The sequence below is a fragment of the Blennius ocellaris genome, assembly GCF_963422515.1.
Source record: "Blennius ocellaris genome assembly, chromosome: 3".
In the NCBI taxonomy this organism is placed as follows: Eukaryota; Metazoa; Chordata; class Actinopteri; order Blenniiformes; family Blenniidae; genus Blennius; species Blennius ocellaris.
In genome coordinates, this window is record NC_137652.1 from 5104108 (window position 1) to 5127099 (window position 22992).

Below are 22992 nucleotides of genomic sequence, written 5' to 3' on the forward strand. Positions count from 1 at the left end.
CTGTATTTCTTTTGCCATCTAATACGACGTATAAGGCCCGATTTACACCACAACGTATAGGAGTGTATTAGCAAAACTTTCTTCACTCTTGGGGGGTCTGTTTACACGGCACCAGTGTGCGGATCCACTGTATCCGCAAAGTTTTCATCCCGGCTCCCAAAGTGGAAAGATTCTTCACGGCCCGCTAATCCCTCCTGCAGACATTGCCGAAGGCGACGGAGCCTGTTACTGCGCGTGCGCATCTCTCCACCCTCCCTTCCCCTTACATCCATTCGTAAACAAACATGGCGACCTGCGGTCACGGTCAGTATTCAAATTTTATCGTCCATATCAGTAGTTTTATAGTTGAGACTCACCCCTGATAGCATCCGATGCGTCATCAGTCCATACAGATGCTGGGTTCTCTCCATTTTCTCCACGTTTGCGGCGAATTGTTCTCTGCACACAAGTCTGTGTGGTTTCATGACAAAATCAAGCAACAGCGCCCTCGCATGGCCCGGCATATTAACTACATCGTTGTCTCTGCTGCTGCTGCAGTGTAAACACACTGCTTGTTTTTTTTTGATGGACGTGAAACGTTGTCTTGTAAACAGGGCATCTACCCATCAGACTTACAGGCATAACTATGTATTTTTAATCCTTTCAAAGCAGTGGTTTCCCCAAAAAACACACAAAACAAAACACTTTAAAATGTGTTTACATCTTTTCAGCCGCCATCTCCCACATTGATTTTTAAATCTGGCAGGTCTTGTCAATCATTTGTCAGTTCGTTGCAGGCTTATTTGAGGCAGCCTACAGAAATTCAAACTCCAACATCAGTAAATTCAAGGACAGAGGAAGGAGGGAAGGCTGCTGGAAGGGAAAATGATCATCTGTGAGCAAAGAGGAGGAAGAGAGAGCATCACTGTACAGAGATGAAAAGCACCCTGACTTAAAAGCGAGCAATGAGGAGTGACTGTCTGAAATCTACACCAAATATTTCAATTGCCCTCTGAAGATGAAAACAACTCCAAGACAAGAAAACATGATAAGGAGCGATCCTGCAGCTCGCTCTGCGTTGGGCGAGGCGACCTCATCACAGCGCATACTCGAGTACTATTACTCATGATGTAATCGGACTAAAACTTCCTCCACTTTCACTGCTTTTAGTTTCTTTATTAGTTGTTTCTGTGTTTCTGTGTATGTGTATGTGTGTGTGTGTATGTGTGTGTGTGTCAAGTCACTTGTCTGATTCATAAAATTCGAACTCAGGTTTTAGACTTTCTGTCTGAGTTACGCCCACTAAATCCTCGTTTACACTGTCGAGTACAAGTGACCCAGTTTTCCTTTTTCTATGGAACAGATTGAACGTACGGTATGACGATGTAAAAAGAAAGGAGACATAAAAGACGGTTTAAGATTCTTTGTGAGCTTTAACAAAGAAAAAAATGTATTTGTGTTTACTGGTTCATATTTAATACTTGATATATTATTATATAATCTAGCTAAATTTACATGTATTCTGCAGGCAATAAAAAAGAAATAGTGCAATGAGGAATAAATACACTTCCATAGACGGAATTATAATGAAGTAGTGAAATATAATTGAATGATTACCTGGCAGAGAGTGCATATTATAATTATATTTTAAAGGAGGATGTATAGTATTACATTAATGATGCTCTTTGATGTACTGCTCCAGTCAGCTGAGAGATAACTTGGCAGATGTTTGCTTCCACTGCAGATGGAGATTTCATTGTGCATTTAGGTTGAGTCAAAGTCTGTTCATCAAGTCTGTGTCATATGCATATATACATATGATAATGCAGGTTATTTCAAGGGCGACCGCAAAACCATGCACATTATGCAGCCAGTTTTTAATGGCATTTTCTGAATTTTCAGCCCTCAGTCAGCCAAAATCTGACATTTTCCTCTCTGTTTTTGACTTTGGATGTTCACTAAAATGAAGTTTCAAAAGTCATTGAACAGATATTTCTAATTAAGCTCCAGGGTGATCTGAAAAACTCTAGCTGTGGGTGCAGACAAGGCAAAGATGCCATGAAATAAAATATAAATCATGTGGGATATTTAGCATTTTCACATAGGAAATAAGTTCTGAAGATTGAGTGATTCGAGAAAGTTTTCTGCAACTTTTGACAACTTTTTGCACTTTTAGCATGGATGCAATATATACAGACAACTGACAAGTTAGAGATAAAACTTGATGTTGAACCTTGTAGTAGTCAGGGAAACTGGAAGCTCCTTTTATAGCTGCGGGGGCTTTTTCTCGGTCCATACGTCCCCACTGAGGGAAAGGTCAGTGAAAATCAATGCAAGGTTGTTCCCAGCCTTTATCCTGTGATGAAACATTTCATCCAGATGGGAGTGCTTTCAATCAGAAAGATAAACACCCTTGTGGAAATGTTAAGAATCACATGATATGACCTTTGAGCTTCTACGTTAACGTGCAGAAGACAAAAAGGGATCTTTTTTTGGGGGGTGGTGGGAAACTACTGTTTATCTTCACAGGAGCATTATCACTGCTAAAGAGAAATCATGTTGTTCTGGTGGCCCAACAGTTTGGGAGACACTTTGTTTTTCCTTCAGTTTATCACCTACCTGTGAATATGAATCAATCCTCTCCTCTGATTCATCCACTCATGGATAAATAAGCTCTTTCCCAAAAATATACAACTAAGTAGGCAGGTTTTTGAAAAGGACCGTGATTAACTAACCAGCAATCAGCAATCAAATCACCATTTTCCGCTTCAGTTTTGAAACAAAATGATGTTTAAGATGCAAAGTAAACACCAGTGTGAATAGCGACTAATAACTGATGACAAAGTCAATTGAAGTACTTGAGTTTCAGCGAACGGTTCGTCTCTCCTCGGCAGATGCCGGCACCCTATGGAACCGTTTGCAAGCCAAAGGAAAGTGACAAAAGCATCTTCACAAAAGTGGCCTCTGCTGTGCGGACACGCATAATTTTTTTCCACATGTAAACAGAAACATTTGGCCGGACCTGGAGGTGCGAGTGCACGGGCGGAGGAATAATCCGTCACGGGCTTAACGTCGACAGCCAGTTGTGTTCAGCGTGGTGCTCAGCCAAGCTGGAAGGAGCTGGGCTCCGAGACCTGTGGCGTGAACGCAGCCAGAGGAACCTCGGCAGCCAGCAGTAACCATATTAGCCCAGCTACTTTCTCTGTCTCTCACTCACTCTCTGCCTCCTTTTCCCTTTTTATTTCCCACACACACACACACACACACACAGACCCATCATCCCATCATGCTTCACAGGGGTTCAAGGCTAGCAAGACTTCCTAAAGCCTTTCTAACATGGTTGGCTGTTCGTCTCGCAAACCCGAGCCGCCAGAGAATAACAACCGTGGCCGCAAGAGTGCACACACACAAGGAGACTGAGAGGCACTGTGAAATGAAAAGACAGAAAAGAAGGATGTGGTGGCGGCGCAAATGGAGACGTGTGGGGGGGGGGAGAAAGATGGGGGCGGCGGAGGAGGACCGGGCGGAGAATCCAGGAGACAGGATGACATGAAGGGAATAAAAGGCAGCACAAGAAGGGGGGGGGGGGGGGGGGGGGGGATGAAGAGGTGAAAGTGTGGAGGGACGGTGTGAGTGAGTGACACAGCGGTGTAGCGTCTGCAAGTGACAGCAGGTGAGGGGAGCAGGTGTTAAATATTAAAGCGACTCAACGGAGGAACCCAGGCAAATGGCCCCTACTGATATGGGACATCCCGGGCTGGAGCACAGACACACACACACACACACACACACACACACACACACACACACACACACACACACACACACACACACACACACACACACACACACACACACACACACACACACACACACACACACACACATACACAGACACTGAGGCCAGCGTCCCACCACAGTGGCAGAGCAAAGCAGAAAGAACATGAATGTTTAATTCACAACCTTCCATTTCAGCGTGTTCGTGTTCTTATGCTACACACTGTGCCCCCCCCCCACCCCACAACCCCCACATTCTATCCCCCACGCACTGACAAACCAGGAAGGCACACAAGGAGATGAGCGTGGCTGGCTGGAAGACGAGGGAGAGCACATACGGGGGTGAGCTAAAGCCAACAACATTTCTCATTTCCCAAAGCAGCCGCCATAATGGAAGTACAACATTCCCGCTCCTCTGCTGGGCTTTCACATACCCTTCACTCAACGTCGACTTCGTGTCCCCTAAACATGGTTCTCTCATCACAATCTGTAGATTACTTTTGATTGTTACACGTGCGCTGTAAGTGGCGTGGAGCGGCCAGAGGCCGGAGAGGATACTGAGAGGAGGCTGTGGTGATATTAATCCAGATGTTTCTCTTCCAGGAGGAGGAAGTAGTTGGTGGCTCGCTGCACGGAGGTTTACTACTTCTTAAAAGTTCAAATTTAGACGTTAAATAATGAGGTGTAGCAACTGAATCCTTTTAAGAAAACTGCAAAACTAAAATTTGTGAAAGTAACTGTGAGAGTTTTTAACTTTAACCATCGTTTAGTTGATTGGATTTATTGTGATTTTACACCTTTTGGCTGAGTAATTCTACCCTTTCTATGACAATAACTTCAGCTTTCTGTGTTTAGAGTTTCAATATGTTTTACCTGGTATTGAGGAGCTCATGTTAGAAATATGGTTATGGAATGTACAGAGGATGAACACAGGAACCATGGATGTCAAATCCTTGAAATAGTGATCGGACAGGAATAAAAGGGTTAATCACAAACTGAAACCAACAAAAAAAAAAGCTAAAATGACTTATGATGTATACTTTTACAAACATGGATAAAATTGAGTCTCAAATATACTGTTTTAGCAGAAATATTTTTTTTAAATCTCAAATTAGGTATAAGCAAAATGTTAAGATCCAAAACTTTACACATTTGTTCCCAAGAAGAAAAAGTGTATATTTGGCTGCTCTCTCTCTCACAGAGGTCAGAGACACAGCAAGTCATTGCAATGCGCACCGGGTCACGACTTTAACAATGCACCTCCATAATATGATGCTCTTTTGGCTGTTTCCTTCCAAGGTCACAACAGCGACTCGAAACGAGTTTTGTGTATCAATGGGGGCAGTCGGACTGAACCTGAGCGTCACCAGCTGCATCACCATGTCGCTCACCACTGCCTCAAAATTACATTTTGCATTCATATAATGATGCTTCTTACTGTTTGGGTGCAAATAGAAAATGAGTATTCAGTGTGGAAGACAGAAACATCACATGGCGGTACCATCCCAGTGATAAGAGTAGCGCTCCTAAAGGTACATCGATTTATTTATTTTTTCCGACGGTGCATGCATGCAGGCGGCACCATGTTTTTGCACGCTTGCAGATAATTGAACGCCGTTTTAGTTCAAAGTGAATATAGAGAAGCGCAGGGACCGAAGAACCAAAAATATCCAACTTGACGACGGCCCAGTCTTCCTCCCAGGGCGTCACACACACTGTTGTTTTGTTAAAGCCGCTGGCGCCTGGGAGATACACACCAGGTGCCTTGTGGCGCCGGTGACAAGACCAAAGGAGGACCTCTGGAGACGTGAAGAAGAGGAAGCCTGAGCAAGGAAGACTTTTACTCAGGAGACGAAACTCAAGTGGAACTGGTGTACTGCATGAAACTGTTCTAATATCACACGTTACATACTGTAAGCGATGCACGCATTCTTCATCTGTTGTACCCTACAAAATGGAGTGATGGATTAAAACGAAGTCGCTTGGAGTGAAAAACTTCAGTGAATTTGTGCAGTCACCAATCGCGATGTCACCCGCCCTGTAAATTCAACAGCAGCGAACACAGCGTGTACCGGGAATAAAACTTTGGATTTGAGGATTTCATTGTTTGGACCTTGCTGGCCAAATGATTTCAGCTTCAGTTCGCTTTCAAAACACTAACATCAAGGAACAAAAAGTTCTTCTGTTACAGTTTTTATCATGACAAAGCAAAGCAAAAAAAAAAAAAAAGACCTCAAAGCGAAATTTTGACAAGGACAACAAAAAGTGGCAACTGGCAGAAACAACTTAACAACAAAAGCAAAAAATAGCCGGCAAGAATAGTGAAAGCGTTCCTGAGGTCAGACAATGTAACTCTGAGAGTAAAGTAAAAAAGAAAAGAAAGAAACTACCTTTTTGTACAAAACCTTTTTAAAAAAAAAAACAAGTCATCATTGCTGTTCCCGACTGGTTTTCTACAACCTTGTGTATCAGTTTTTTTGGGGCATGTCTGACGTGCCTGTTCCTGTTTGTGATGGCAATGAGAGCGACTATAGAGCAGATAAGAATGACAACTAGAGAAAGCCTTTACTTAAAATATGACATAATCATTGACAGTTAAGTTTGCATTTTGGCAGCTTAACACTGCTTTAACACCAAGAATTTCACACTTGCTCTGCCCACCTCCACATATATCTATTATTTTAGAGCACTTGCCTGCCTACAGAAGTTTTTTTTTTTTTTCTCTTTCTTGGCATCATCTTCTTCCTTCTGTTTTTTGCTCTTCAGCTTAAACCTGTTGTCTGGAATAGTACTGAGCCTAGCAAGGATACCCAAGGTACCATGGGATGAGAGGCTTATTTTTCACTCCTTGAGTATAAACTTTAGTAGAGTGAATGTGTGTGTGTGTGTATGTGTGTGTGTGTGGCCACAAAACTGTACCCGCTTAGGCTGCAAAAAGCACAATATTGTCTGTTAGTCCGCTGTAAACAAGCTGAATTGCAATCAGCCCGCTGGGATTTATTTCGATCCTACAGATTATCACTGCACCGAGTGACAGCAGGTACCAAAGACACTCACACGGCCAAGATGCATCACACGGAGCCAGAATTTCTTTCACAAATCATATTTTGTTGGGGATCGGCTCCCAATTTATTTTTGTCAGAATTCACACCATTTGATGTTTGGAGGTGTTTGATGTTGTGAAATTATTAGGAGCTAATAGAGCGGAGAGAGGTGCGGGAGCGAGGTTATTGTGATGTTGTCACCAACACAGACTGCGAGTCGAGTGCAGAACACATGTCAACATCAGTGACAGGCCTCATCACCTCCATTATAATCTTGATTTTTGGCACTGTTACACAGAGTAGAACGGGGCATGACACGGTGTGTCACAGAAAGAAAAAAACTATAACAATTCGGTCATTTATCAAGTAAAAATATCCAACCTATGCTGCATCTTTAGGTGTTTATTGAGATTCTAAGAAAATACACCTATTGCTGTCATAAATCCACAAAAGAAAACACGCACACCTGTCCCCAAAAGAAAAATAAACCCTGCCAGGGCTCAATAGGACTACAGTAGAATTAATGAGTCAGTTCAGATGTTGTTAGTTTGGCAGAAGGAAATCCAGCTCAGAGCAGTGTGCTGCATCTACACAGCCACTGGCTGCCACATCGTGATAAATGTCTTGTCACAGCATGTGCGCTATGGCTATTTCTTTTTTTTTTTTTTTTGCGCAGGCCACCTTAGTCTCTAATAAGCCGTGACAGTTTCAAATCATACCCAGCTAAGGCAACCGCCTTATTTCCCCACAATACTTTAGTATTTATGAATATCTTTAAAGTCTGTTTGGAAAATACATTCTTCGTTTTTCAAAGTATTTTTTTAGTCAATATTTTTTTTTTTTTATATAGACAAATATTAAGTTGTTAGACTGGTATAAAACAGCCAAACAAACACATCTACTGAAGCATCATGTGTATTATTGGAAAGCATCTGGGGTGTTTTGTGGTGAACATTGCGGAAACGTCTGTTTTGATTCAGGCAGTAAAAACACTTTTTTTGTAATAGGAAACTAAAAATATGTAACTTTTTTGAAGCATTTAAACACGATGTAAACTCAAGTTTTCTTTTCAATCCATCAACAACACGGTCGTCCAGGTCAGTGGGTTACAACAGTTTTTCCTCCGCTCCGGGAGCCTTACGGATTGACTCCAACAAAAGCTATGGCTCCACCTCCAACTCCTGATTTGCTGAAAAAAACCATGGTGAAGCCAAACTGAAAAACAAAACCACTTTCACCAACGTGTAAGAACAGAAGCCTTCAAAAAAAAAGCACTGGGTAACGCTTCAGGTTTTGTCATCCAACTATCCTTCAAACTATATTGACTTCACAACTGTTCTATTGCAAGGATTCAAACCAACAACTCTCTTCTGACTGTACTCAATGTAAAACCTCATTGTCTTTTGCACACGAATGTGACTGTGCCACGTCTTAAATCGTAACCGATCCGTGTCAGTTTTACAACTACAGCAAAAAGATAACGTGTTCCCCTCAGTGCTTCTGTGTGATTGATTAAAAATGTTCGAGGTTTATGACATTTTTATTCCAATGAATCAACAGAAAATGAGGCTAATGCTTGGCTATCGTCCTGATCATAAATTCACCACAAAAAACAAAAAAAAAATATATATAAAAAAAATAAAAGAGGAGGGAATTATTCACATTTGGGAGCCCGGAGGAGGATGAGGGTGATCAACACCGTCCCCTTGCACATTTTCTCCCACACAGTTGAACTCCTTCCAGGTAAAGATGAACTCCACCACCCAGACTCGTCACAATTTCAGACAAACTACCAACAAAGCAATGATTTGCTGACTCACTGAGCTCTCTTACCTGCCTGCCAGTGGGCCTGCTGCTGCCCTTAATTTGCTGCAGGTAGGCAGAGAGACAGATTTTTTTTTTTTTTTCCCTCCTTATTTACAGTACAGCCCTGCAGGAGCAGTTGCGGGGGACTGGTTAGTTACAGGCTACACGCACTCAAACTCACACCTGGGAACTGATCAGAATGACCGTATTCTTGTACTTTTGGGCACCGAGCTCCGCAATTAGAGCAGTCGGGGGTCAATTACCCGGTTTAATGGCACATTAACAGCAGTGATTGAAGGCCACGGAAAACATTATTTATTTTGCCTGTCATTATATACTCAGAGGGAAGCTGGAGCCAGTGACCTTCACGCTGCAAACGCAATCCCATAACCTTCAAGCCAGTTCCCACTGTCTCCTTTACCTCGCTTCCTCACAGTCTTTTTCTGTGTCCCCGCACGCACACACACACGCACACACACGTACGCACATGCACACACACACACACACACGTACGCACACACACGCACACTACATCTATACTTCAAACGGGCGCTGCATTGAAGCAGATATCGGTTCCTGTGTTTCGGCTGCTGCGCCCGGAGAGATTTGAAAGCTAAAGAACCAGTTGTGTTTTTATCAAAGTTACTTCAGTCCGTCTGTCAGTCAGCGAGGTCTACAGAGTCAGCACCAGGGAGAGAATTCAGCTCAGAAAGAGATGTACATCCACAACTTTGTGCAAAGCATCACACCAAAATAAAACAGAGATCCAAATCTTAAAGGATATCTCTTTTTTTTTAATTCTTTTTAAAAACAAGGAAGCTAGGAATCTATGTCTACGGCGTCCCACTGAGCTTGAGACACAGTGCAGCTCGGAATATCTCTCTCTCTCTCTCTCTCTCTCTCTCTCTCTCTCTCTGCAGCCCAGTTTTAGACCAAGCAGAAGATACATTATTACATATTTAAACAATGCTTGATCATCTACTAAAATAAAAATGACGTACCAGAGAATGCTGTATGCTCTGTGCAAAGACTTCTACTAACCTTGTGAGTACTTTACTTTTATACGTTCACTTTATGACCTTGTGAAAGTGCTAATTAACATAAAATTGCATAGGGTGATAGCAGCCATCAATTCGGGGGCTGATTAAAATTCTGTGTAGCTCACAAGAACAGAAGAAATACAAATCAAGTCCAAACAAAAATGTGTCTGATGCAGTCGCCAACTTTGCACAAGCCAAACTTCAAAAACCTCCCATTGCGCCACTTTCTAATCTGCAACATCCACTCATGACACAAACGCAAAACATCAATGAGAGGCAGAAGTTTTTTCATTATATTGTAATAGCAGACTCATCTATGGAGTGAAAACAATAATTCAATAATATATGTTGTGTTGAGTGGATTATTTATATCGTGACGTAACCTTGTGGCTCACATTGAAATATTAGCGGCATTTCAGTTGGAGTGAGCTGCTAAATGCCACATCTGTCAACACAATAAGTGTCTGGGCTAATTGCTATCAAGCCGCCTGAAAACGGATGAAAAGCATTACCCTTCAAAAGTTAAGGCAGCCTCAGAGGACAGATTTCAGCTCCTTAATTTCACTTCTGAACAACAAACACCAGGAACGCGGTGACGTGGGAGTATGTTTTCTCTGTGTATTCGTGTATGCGTGCTCCTGAATCTGCCTCGGCTCATTTTATGTCGCTCACCTTGTCAGCCATAATCATAGAGGAGCCCCCATGGACCCCCAGGACTGGAAGTTGTGTCTGAACGGACAGGAAGTCAAGGATCTGGGCGATGGCCTCCTGATCGGTGCCATCAGCGAACACGATGCCGTGGAGACGAGTGCGGGACAGAAGCTCGCACACCTCGGGGCACGACAAAAACAAAGTGGCGTGTCAAACAAAGGTCAGGCAATTTTGTGTGTGTGTGTGTGTGTGTGTGTGTGTGTGTGTGTGTGTGTGTGTGTGTGTGTGTGTGTGTGTGTGTGTGTGTGTGTGTGTGTGTGTGTGTGTGTGTGGACAGTGAGGAAGTGCGTTAGTCACCTGTGTGATCACAGACTTTGGGTCCGTCTGGTTGATCCTCAGGCTGACCACGTTGATATCAAGGGCGTCGTCGGGGCGTCGTGGCGGCCGGACTTCCTGGTCGGTGACGAGACGCGTCTGGCCCATGATCACACCCACGCTGAGCCCCGGGGGCTTCTGGGATGCCACAGGAGGCACCATAATTTGAGAGAGTAGGAGCAGCATCCAGCCCACTGCACCCATCATACCCTGTGAAAACACGTCACACGTCAAATTAGAAACAGGAATTAATGCAAAGACGTAGAAACGCCAATTATTCATATCTTCAGTCTTACATAACAAACTTGCATCAAGACGAAGCGAGGCTTATTTTTTATTCCACTTAAATCTTTATTCTCAAACAACTTTTTCAAATTCAAACAGGATTACAAACAGAAGCAAAGCAGCAAAGCACCAATTCCACTTTATTGTTACACGAGCCTTAAAAACACGTTTTTGCGTTGCTCATTGTTTTGAATTCAGTATTGTCCTTTTTTTTCCAGTTGTGTCGCTTTTCCATCATATTCCACAAGCTTCATCCTTAGTTGGTGGCGTTTCCTTCCTTCGTTTTACAAAGATATGGGACCAAACAACTCTTGGGGTGTCCATATCTTAATATTTGTTTGAATTTTTCACTCAAAGTGCCAAAAAAGCCCAACATTCTACAGTTTTGCTAGCATATCTGTTGTGCATGTGGCTGCTTACTTTTTAACGTTGCAGTGATAAAAGATTCTTCCAGGAGAATTCCCTCCAGAGTTCTTGGTGATGACTTGTATGTTGGACCAATCTTGATTTGTAATTTCTACTTGAAGCTCACGTTGCTGTGATATACTGTATTATTTGTGTTTGTCATATGAATTCAGTCCTTTACAAAGTGATGATATGATTACCAGCATTTGAATCATATCATTTAACACTTGGGAAGAATCTGGCTCGATTTCCTCCGTATGACAGTCACTTAGTTGAAGATATCTGTAAAAAAATCACGTAATCCCGAGTTATGTTTCCTTCTTGAGTTTACAAAACTCTCCAGCGGCCTTTCTTTCGTTTATCAGGCCACAACCAAGCTGTTTCTCCTTTTGCAGCCCATTGCTTAGAAACAAAGCTTCTTTACCTCAAAAGTTTCTGTCTGTTCTCAGCAGCCTACCATGCACTGTCACACAGTAAGTGTCTCAGGATTTGTTAAACTAAAATGTGTGGAGACAGATGGCACAAAAAAGAGTCTGTCGATACTTAATGAACAGGACGAAAGCCGCGCAAAGAAAGTGGAGACAAAACGAAGTCAAATAATCCAAGTGAACTCTTCCAGAAATCTTAATTCATTTGATTATTATTATTTTTTAATTATTTCTATCCACGACACTCATTAAAAAGGTGCCGGTGATGTGTGAACTGTTAATAAACAGAATGCAATTATCAGTAAATGTCATAAACTCATATTTTATAAACTGCAGAACAGACCAAAAACCTTAGATCCTCAGGGACATTTTTTCATTTCATGTCAATATCGTTTCATTTGATGCCACCAACACATTTTCAAAAGGTTTGGATGAAGGCAACAAAAGGCAGGAAAATGATGTAGTACCAATTACAAACAGCTGGAGGAGCACTTTTAACCAAATACATTAATTAGAAGCAAGGAAGTAGCATGACTGGACATATAAATAGCTTTTTTGAGGTGAAAGAAGTAAACTTAAGTAAAGGTTTCTCAATCTTTCCAAAACAAGGCCAAACATTGTGTGCGGCAGAACAAAGACCAGCAGTGCAAAACTGTGAAGTTGAAGACTTCGATGATGTGTTGGAGAGGGTGAGGTCATCAAATGAGTCAGAGCATGTTGGGAAGGGGCAAAGCTTCAGGCCATTACTGAGTGATGATCAGAAAAGCACTGAGAAAACACAGCAGTGATTCTTTTCATGAAAAACCAAAAATGAAGTCATGAACACGGCCAGAAGTCATTTTCGCCAAACACAGACCATCGGGTAACCCATAAATAAAAGTTAAAGTTGTATTATTCAAAGAGGAAAATGGAATTGAACAGAACACACAAGGATCGGTTCTTGGCCAAAACCTATTTAAAATTGAATCCGACACAATGGAAAAATGTTATCCGGTCAAATTGATCAAATAATCTTTAATAATTACAATGTAAAAAGAGAAAATAAACAAGAACCACTCGCTGAGCAACAACTCTGATGGGGTGGGTTTGCATTAGTGCCTATGGCGGGGGCAGCATACACTTTAAAAGCAGAGGTGTGCAGTCAGGGGTTCTCAAAAATGATTTTTCTTTTTTTTATATTCATTAAAAAGTGATTCTGAAATCAGTGTCTGTAATCAATGAGTGACTTTAGCAACTTTATCCAGAAGACGAATGGTTCTATTTTGTGGAGCTCAAATTTCCTATGTCCTCTAAATGCATCACAGCTTCCTTCCTCTGCCGGGGCTAGCAGAGGAAAGCATTGCTAACCTCTGATGGAAGCTGGACGCTGCTATTGGGTTAAAATGTTGAGTAACTATCATCAGCCAATCAAATTTTAATGTGTTATTGATAGAACGCCTTAGGGCCAGCAGAGTTTCTAGTGCTGGCCTTGCTGTCGTCATTGAAATGAACTTGAATGATTGGCCCATGGGCAGGTGGTGATGACGCTCTGTTATAGTCTGCTACTCTGGAGTGATGGCGGCTAATTTAACAGCAAAATCCACGATACGATAGCAAACCTTCTTCAAGGCCTTTTTCGAGGCACCTGTTTGCAGAAGAAATGTAAATTGTGAGTAGAAGAAGACCGACAGCAGCAATGGATGAGCTAACTCAGACCAACAAAGGCTTTGTGCGGCATTTTACAGTAGGATGATTTAATCTTCAAGTGACGGTGAGTCATAGTTATTATTTTTTACTTTCTCTGGATTAGATTGGCGCTGCTGTTGGCATTTGGTGCTGTTTTTCCATTGTAAAGTGGTGTTTCCCATACAATCGTGCACACAGACAGACAAGCACGCATGCATGCCAGTAGTGCACGAGACTCGTCAGACGCCACGGCGACGCATAGCAGTGGCCTTACATTGAATTCGGATTGTGTATTTACTGTAGGACATAATGTGCGGCGGGGGTGGGGGTGTAACTGCTGGCCCTGAAACACCACCGCATGCTACTGTTTAAAAGCACCATCAATTCTATAAAAAGGTTTCAGCGCATCTGCTCCCATTGAGATGACAGGGGAAGCCTTATTTAACAATCCTGAACCAGCAACATAACAGTAAAAGAGTCTGGGTGCTGAACTGCCGTTACACAAGAAATACAACGTACAGGAAGCTTGCATCTGAGAAATACCAAGACTGTCGGGCAGCCTGACAGACAAGAGCTGATATTTTACATCAAATGGTCAAACGTCTCAGTTTTTCATCTGATATGCTATCTTTGATCTGCACTGAATAAAATATGTGTTTATGAGATTTGCAGACCCGCATCTTGTTCTTATTTACATTTTATTGTCCGACTCCGTTTGCAGCTGTATGAAATTTACCCGCCGGTGTTTTGTGTGTGTAAGACAGAGAAGAGATGATGACTCCTGCCGTCAATGTTTTGTTGGCGAGAAATTGAATCACACGCTGTGAATCAAGTTAAAAAAACGACTTTACCTTGTCGTTGACGGATTACATTTCAAACCGGCGGCATATGAGGGACTCGCGTATGCTGAGCAAGTCTTCAAAAACACAGAGAGGGCAGTAAAATGAAGGGTCGGGTTTCTCACAGATTGCCTTGCATTTATCTCTGGAAGAAACAAAACTGTGACGAAGATATGAGAGTTGAATTTAATTACTGGCACAAGTCGCAAGTGGAAAAGCAAAGATTACACGATAGGCCATCCCGCTGTCTTCTCTCTGTCCGCCACCGTTCAAAAATCACTCAATTCAGTCTCAAAGTGGGCGATCGTTAGGACACCGGAGTTTAACTGAACTTTATTCCAGCTAAACCACTAATCGGGCTTCATGAGATGCCCCAAATCTCTTTCCCACTGTCTGCCTTTATTTGAACATAATCTCTGCCTGTAGGCAGTGTTCATAGTAAAGTGCCAGCTGTTAATGGATAAAATAACCCTGAAATGAATGTAATCTGATTTTACCTCATTCATGGGGTTATGAGAAGGGGAGGGGGGCATCCTAAATCGCTGAAGGCACACAAGTGTCTACATCAATCAATACCATTTCCAAAGATGAAAAACAGCGTTTGTTTCAACTTTATATCCTCACCACTTTCCAGTCTAATTCAGAGGAGTCAAAGCTCCTGTTTCCAGTTTCAGCGCACTCTGTCTTACCTTTTCCTGTAATGTGAGCGGATCTGAGCGGAGCAGATGAGTAGAGGAAATGCAGTGTGAAATGCCTGAGGCTGAATGAGAGCTAATGAAACCATGACGCGAATGCTACGTTGCATCTCAGCCAATTTCTTACACCACCACAGTCCAGCAGAGCTGAAAAACACCCCGGGAGGAAACATCACGTCCACAAAATTAACCTACTGTCTCTACATTTTTTTCTTCCTCACTTCTGCCCCTTTTCAAACTTTGCATCCACGCGAGCCGACACTCCCTCACCCCTTCATTTCCTCTTGATCTTTTCCATTGTTATTTTTCCATGATATGATTTTATTTTTTTTGCACCGTTTCTTTAATTCTGCCAATCTGTCTTTCCGGGCTAGGTTAGTGTGTGTGTGTGTGTGTGTGTGTGTGTGTGTGTGTGTGTGTGTGTGTGTGTGTGTGTGTGTGTGTGTGTGTGTGTGTGTGTGTGTGTGTGTGTGTGTGTGTGTGTGTGTCTTATCCATGTCATCTCACACCCGGTCTAATCAGGCCAGTTAGTCAAGTCAGTACTTTCCCAGCTTGCTCTCTCTGCCCTGGTGCCCACAGACTAGCCTGCAGCTCCAGCAGCACTTAGCATACGCCGCTAAATCACACACCGCTACACTCCTGTCCCAGGGAATTAACGTCAGCCCCAACCAATGGGACAAGATTACACTAACTTTCCCTTGACTTAGCATCAGAGCTAACATAACTAGAAGCTAGAATGTGCTTTGCCATAGTTTGAAAAATGGCCAACATTTCTGTAAAAAAAAAAACAACTTTGGGTCACAGAGAGTTCCTGTTGTCTCCCAGGATTTGAATTTAAAATCACATCTGGTGACTAATGACATGATACTGAACCGTGCCAAATGTTGAAAATATTGCAGTGAACAGTAGTTACTCCATAAAAATGAAGACGGTAGTTTGTTTCTTTCTCAGGAGCGAATCCATTGACATAAAAGAAAGGGAAAATGAGCTTTTGTGGCCAATTGTGAGTCTTTCGCAAACAACTGTTTCTCGCCATTGTGGCTAAAGTTGAATCTACATTTGTGGAAAACAATCTCTGTCAAAGCTGGAGACAACACACCCCATGCCCAAGTGGAGGCTCACATTAAGAGGCCCTCAAGCAGCTTCAGTGACAATGAATCAGAGGAAGTCTTTGTGCACACTGTAACACAACCCAGAGTGATTTTCCTCGGATGTGAGCGCATTTTTTGGTTCAACAATGTTAGCCCCAACTCCCATTAAATAAAGCTCATGTGGGTGTAATTGCTTAAATCTATCAGTCCACACTTTCATTCTTTCGTTCGTCGTCAATGAAGCGGCTCCGCGTTAGCGTCTCTGGATGACAACACAAGTTAGGCTCGTGGTTATTGGGCTGTATATGCGAAATACTTTAAGGCAGGGATGTCAAACACATGGCCCGAAGGCCAAAAACAGCCCATTGGATAACAGTGCAAAGCGGGAAAAAAAATTATAAAGGATTTAACTGCTTTTTTTTTTTTTTTTTGCCAAAAGTCATTGCTCCTCCTAATTTGTCAGCTGTGAGTCGACAGTGCTGCTTGTCGAAGAGCGCTGGGCATAAAACTACCAAGAAAATACCAACTCAAACATGCAGATCACATGATCCGATGCGATGAACGAAAAAAGGAGACGCTGAAACACACCGTCTCAGAAAACATAACACGACACCCACAGCTGCCGAATCCAGCAAGGTGCAGAGAAATCTGGATATCTTTCTGCAAGCGAAAAAGGATCATTAGTGTTAAATCGGAAATGTGAGTTAGTGAAAACAAGCATGAAAAGTAACTGGATTTTAAATTGCACTTTTGAAAAACACATTTAATTTATTTACAATAGCGTTGAATGTGAACATTTTCCCTATGCACTAAAACAAACGTAAAGTGGATATTATTCAGGGGCTGACTTTTCAATTGGTCCAGACCCATTGAGGGTAAGTTGCCCATTAATTGAAATGGGTTTTACGCCTTTGTTTTAAAGTGATACTCTTCTCAAAGCTTTTCTTTTAATGTCTAAAGGCTTTTAAAAACAGCGAATCAAGTTCAAACATACATGACGAACTGTGTGACTGTTCAGGTGCACAAAGTATGGCCAAATATGTTGATATGCAAATTCTGTAGGACTCAGCTGGCATTGATTTGCCTACTGCAACAGTTTCACATCACATTTTAATTGGATCCCCCCCACATGCATGATTCCATCTCCGTACAAGCTGAACAAAACAAATCTATATTGCGAGATATGAGCTGAACATTGGATTATATAGGTTCGATTTATAACGCCTTTTGATTGTGGTTGTGCAGTTGCAAGCAAAAATCAAAACAAAATGGGATCCTCCAGAGGGAAGACAAGACAAATAACAAGCCAGTAAAACTACTCAGGCAACGCACGACACTCCTCTTCATCATCCTCCAGTTACAGGAGCTTTTATGGTGTTGAACTTGGGCCTATTGGGGCGCGCGTGGGAACGCAAGACGAAAAGTCAACACAAACGTTCCCAATAATCCCACACCTGTGCGTCGTCCGTGTTATATGAGAAAACAGCTGGCTGTAAGCTCTCTACAGTCACGGAAAACACAATAATAATAATGCTGGTGTGATCCAATATTATTATTGTACACAGCCACTGTAGTAGCAGTGGATCACAAAAGCCATGCAAACATGAACATCATTCCAGCCCCTTTTCTTCCCTTATTGACATGAAAGCCCTTTGTACCCCCCCCCCCCCCATCACGTGTCTTTTCTTTGTTTTCTTTCCATTTGGTTTGTTAATCCCCATATTACCCAGCTCCAAACTCTGGGTGTCAGGGCCAGATTTATGTACATATTTGAACTGGCAATCTGCATGAAATTAGTGTCTGATTTACGAAGGCAGCAGCTAATTATCAGTAACTGGGACTGTCTTTTAGGTGCAAGCTGCATGTAAACCAGATCTCCAAAGATGCAGTTTGGTGGTGAAGTGAAAACGCAATGTGGCTAGTAGGTCATTGAGGAAAACGCCATAAAATGTGGTGCTCCGGGCATGCAGCCGAATCACATTGAACTCCACAGATCACAGGTGAAACCAAGTGGCTGCTGTCATGAGATTATCTGTGGGGTTCGATTCAGTAAGAAGCATTAAAAATAAACCAAAAAATTCAAGCCAATGCAATAAAATATCATCATCACAATCATTTTAATCAGAAGGTGTTGGGTTCTGGTTACATGAGGAAAGCCACAACTCTCCATTCAATCTTTCTTATTAAAGGAGGCGATGTGGTTACTGCACTGCTTGTCATTCTGATATGGAAGTAATTCAGTTTTGCTTTCACCACACTTCTGCTGTCATGGTGATTTTCACTGAATGCACAGTTATTAATTTTGGTCACCTCACCATAACTGCCCTTAATCGCACCATTTCAAATGTAAGAGTTGTGCTCATCCGGTAAAAGTGGCCGCTGAATATTGGTTGAGCCTTAATAGATGTGTCGGCGTGTGCAGCCAGTCACATTCTATCCAATCTCCCCTCTTGTATTTGTGCAGTCCTTTAAATGCTAAATGCATTTGCATGAAGAGGGACAGCATACTTGACTAGATGCATGCAAGCTGCCTCTAAGATGACAGGAAAACTGTGTTTCCAGGCTGGTGCATCTGTTTGATAAATAACATGCTCATCGGGATGAACTAATGGTCTTGTCGCTTTTTTTTACTTGACAACGTCAAGCCACCCAGTGTTGTCCTCAGAAACTGGCAGCCAGTGCATAATCTGTGTTCAGGCCCAGGGCTCATACGATTGCATGATTTGCATGTGATTGTATCAGAAATATGCACCCAAGAAGGTAAACGGTATCCATTTCTTAAAGCAAATTGCATAAACTGCATATTTAGAGAGTCTTCTGCGTGCTGCAGATCAGAACTGTGTGTCTCTTTTTGGAGGAGAGCAGTTCAGTGTTAAGTCTCTGGAAAGATTCAGAGTACAGAAGTTAAAAGAAGAGTTGGCCACCCACCTTTATTGTTTCTTTAGTTTTCTTTGGCTGCAAGAGTGCTGTGAGAAGCTAACCATGCTCGGCACATTACTGCGCAGTCTGTGCTCAGAAAATAAAATAAATAAATAATTAAAACAAGTTGCAGATGGCGGTGTGACGTCTTCGGGGGCATATTTCAGGAAAATGTTTAAAAAGGTGTGGAATCGAAGAAAAAGAAGAAAAAAAAAAGCATCCAGATAAAAAAAAATAAAAAATTCTGTGCATTAAAACTGACTGTAGTTTTACAAACTCTACCTGATTGGCAGCTTGCCAGCAAAAGACTTGAATCATTCCACCGAACTTGTAGTTCTAACAGCGATGGCAGCGGATGCACGGTTCAAAACAGCGACACACAAGATCATGACGGTATGGAGTCTGGACATGGTGTGAGAGTAATGTGTGGCGTTCACACACTCACACCGCAGCACTGACGTGTCACTGGTGGGAGCAGAGCAGCCGTCCACAGTCACTAATGTCGTGGAAAAGCTACAGCGGCGTCTGCCTGGGGTGAGCAAGTCACAACTGTCTGCATGGGGCCTGGAGGAGGTGAAGCAGCAGGTGGTGAACAATGACATCCACAGTACCTTCGCACCGCTGTATGTACTTCATGTGTGTCTGGAAGATTAATGAGTGTGAAAAATGTAATGGGTTGAACGCGTATCATTAGACGTTGCAAATGTAAGGTTCAACGATTTTAACTAGAAAATACATCTGTGCAGAACCAGCGTATCATCAGTGATGGACTCCGAGGAGACGATGCTAAGAGAGGCACAACAAAGGATAAAGGGAGTGGAGCGGATTACAGTGAGAGTACTTAATCTACTTTGAATGTGCTTGTTTGTGTGTGGAGGGGTTCGTGATACGTATAGAAACCTTGGAGCAAAGATTCTGAACTGTGAGGCTTAAAGGAAGAGAGACACCGGGAGAAACCTGGCAGACAAGTACTGCTGGGAGTAGGTAGACACACACACACACACACACACACACACACACACACACACACACACACACACACACACACACACACACTGGAGCAACATTTAATAGACTTGAATAATGGCACAGCCAATTGACAGCTTAACATTCATCCGGCTGTCATTTAGCACGAAATCAATTTTAGCTGATGAAGTTGAGATTTAAAAAAAGAAAAAAAAAGAAAAAAGAAAATCACCAGATAAATTATATAGCACTGGCAGCTGACGTTAACAGCAATAAGGATGTGAAGTCAGTTAGGTTCACAGTTAGCCACACTGTGTGACATGAATCTCGTGAACTCTTGGACAAGACTTGAAGTTTTTCCGTGTGCAGATCGCACGATTAAAATTTCAGTCTGTGATGCATTTGAGTCAACGTGATCACTCAAGAATGAAACGTGCGCCATCCATTCACGAAAAAGAAACTAGCAAAACATGAACGCCGCCCTCTTAGAGCCTTATATGTCACAACGACCCAAAATGTAAAATCGACCCAAATTGTTGTCAAATATAATGTAATAAAACCCAAAATGTAAGAACTGTTCGATAATGTAACAAAAGTGCTGAGCCCGAAATGCAATTTTTAAAAAAATTGAGAAACCCAAAAGGGTCAATAATGTAAAAAGGCGCTGAGCTCAAAACTTAAAAACCTGCAATATTACATTATAGGCCAGGAAATGTGTTTCCCTTAATATTGTAATAATCTTTTTACATCATAAAGTGAGTCAATGATTTATGGGTTGGACTTGATCTTGCACTGCTTAATTTTGAATAACACTGAAAAAAACAAGTTGTACAAGTTTGGACTATTTGTTTGTACGGATATCTTTATACAGTTTATGATATTTATGTAGGATTTCTGTTTCCCAAGTCATTAATAATCTGTTTTCTATAATCTGTAATCTACTTCTCCAATCATCAGTATAAAATAATGGATAAGAATTAAACATATTAAGATCACGTATAAGTTCTTTTTAACCCTAACCCTTAATAGACCAGTCATTCCATTTTGGGTTCATTCATTTTCTTTTTCACTTTTGCATCTATTTTTATATTCTAATACACATTTATTTAGCCAGGGGTGCTACGGACCAGGGGGAGGCTTTACCTCTTCAAGAATAAAGCATTAAGATAGAACTAGTGGTGATTGATAAAAGATCTGATCATTTTTAAACACAATTTGTTTTGTTTTTTTAAGAATGTATTGAAGGTGTAATACAGTCCAACTAAAGCGATAAGATGAACCATAAGTTACGACAATTGCAGATTGAAAACAAAGGGCGAACAAGTATTTAAAATTAAAAGAATCTAACTGGTATAAAATGCTTTGTTTTGCATTGTGTTTCTCCTCCACCAGCAATGTGTGCAGTTCAATGTCTGCAGATGTTTTAAAAAATACAAACCCATCAGCATCGAAACCAAAAATGATTATTGCACACATTAACGGCACACAAACACTTCAATACTTGTATTAACCTTATAGAAAATCAGTATCTCACTGAGTGCAAGCCGCCTATGCAGTCAATGTGTTCAACATCTGGGATTGCGCAACAACCCGGAAGCAGCCAAAGGAGAAGATGCTGGATATATTAGGTTGAGTTAAATAGAAGAAGACCCTGTTTGTCAGGCAGCAGGACCAAATACATCCCGTCTCGATCAAAGACCCGACCCGGACGTGAGAACAAGAGGTATTTTGCCTGCTAATTACTTTGGCTGCGTTCTTTACAATGACGTGGTAATGAGGCGCTGCTACAGCAAAGCCTGCCTGCAGACCTCCGATTCTCTGCCCACATCACAGAAACGCTCAGTGATTTAGAAAGGTTGGTTTTGTGCTCAACGGCTTCTGCCAGCTGGAAACGCAACTGACACCGAGGTCAGCGCCCCTTTTGGAAATGACGACGATGCATTTATCCTCAAATTTAATTCAAACTGGAAATAAATCAATACATGTGTATGCATACAAGCAGTGCCAGATAAATACCGGGGGGGGAGCTCATCTACCTACACAGCCACACATAATGCGTTTGCAAAATAACACGGCAGACAAATGGTGACAAGCGTAAATGAGATCAATGAAGTTGGAAGCCGCTGAAAGTCAACATGCAGACCCAACGACGCCGAAATCGGCGCATCGGTCTGTCAAATGTAAATGACATTGGCAGGACGCTGCTTCCAGTGCCGGGTTATTTACTTGAAAAATGCAATCAATTACTCGTTTTACGCTGCTCATTGAAAAAGTAATTATCTGACAAACAACTCCAAATCATCCACGCCCACACGTTGCCGCTCTTAACGTGTGCAGACACAGAAAAACAAGACTTTGCGGTTTAACGAGTGAACGGGACACTTTTATTGATCCATTGCTGTTTTGATTAGACGCCGTTAATCCATGTGCTGGACTCATAAGAAAACATCTGCAACATAAATTTAAAGCAGCGGAGGAAGAAAAAACTGGTTGGAGTCACTTAAAGCTCAGAGTCATGTCGGCAACTGTCACTTCTTAGAGCTTCACTGGCTTCCAGTGGGGGACTGAGCACGTCATATTTAATTAAACAGAGCTGTACACGGCGCACCCAGCCTATTTCACTATTATTTTAAGCGGGTAGGAGAGGACCACATGAAGTTCTCCAGTAGGATCCTTCTTTTTTTTGTTGTTGTTGCTATTTAATGATGATAACTGGTATTTGTTTAGTAAAATGCGATATTTAATCCTTTCGTTGCATGAACCGTATCACTTTTTTCCATTCTATCTAATAGTATCTAATTAATCATGAAAATAGGATTTAAAAAAAAAATGTATTTAACCATGTAAATACTGATGAAAGATCTCTTATTAAAGGGAGGCGTCCCCCAGGCAGCATGAAAAGCACATTGATGCTAAAAGGAAACAAACAACTAAAAAACAAGCGTTCTGAATTAAATCTCGATTCCATATTAAAACTGTCACGCAAATGGAGACATTAAAAACTGAAATGTTAAGTTGGAGTTTAAA

The 22992-nt window shown here is 41.9% G+C and overlaps 1 protein-coding gene across 1 annotated transcript in view; it reads right to left on the reverse strand.

The window, feature by feature from the left end:
- Positions 1-22992, reverse strand: part of grin2ab (glutamate receptor, ionotropic, N-methyl D-aspartate 2A, b) — a gene marked incomplete at both ends in the record, with an annotated part of 110800 nt that overhangs the window by 71755 nt on the left and 16053 nt on the right. The window contains 2 exons of the mRNA XM_080520735.1: positions 10319-10477; positions 10655-10882. Of these exons, the coding sequence (XP_080376861.1) occupies positions 10319-10477; positions 10655-10882 (387 nt within the window). The remainder of the gene's footprint in view (positions 1-10318; positions 10478-10654; positions 10883-22992) is intronic.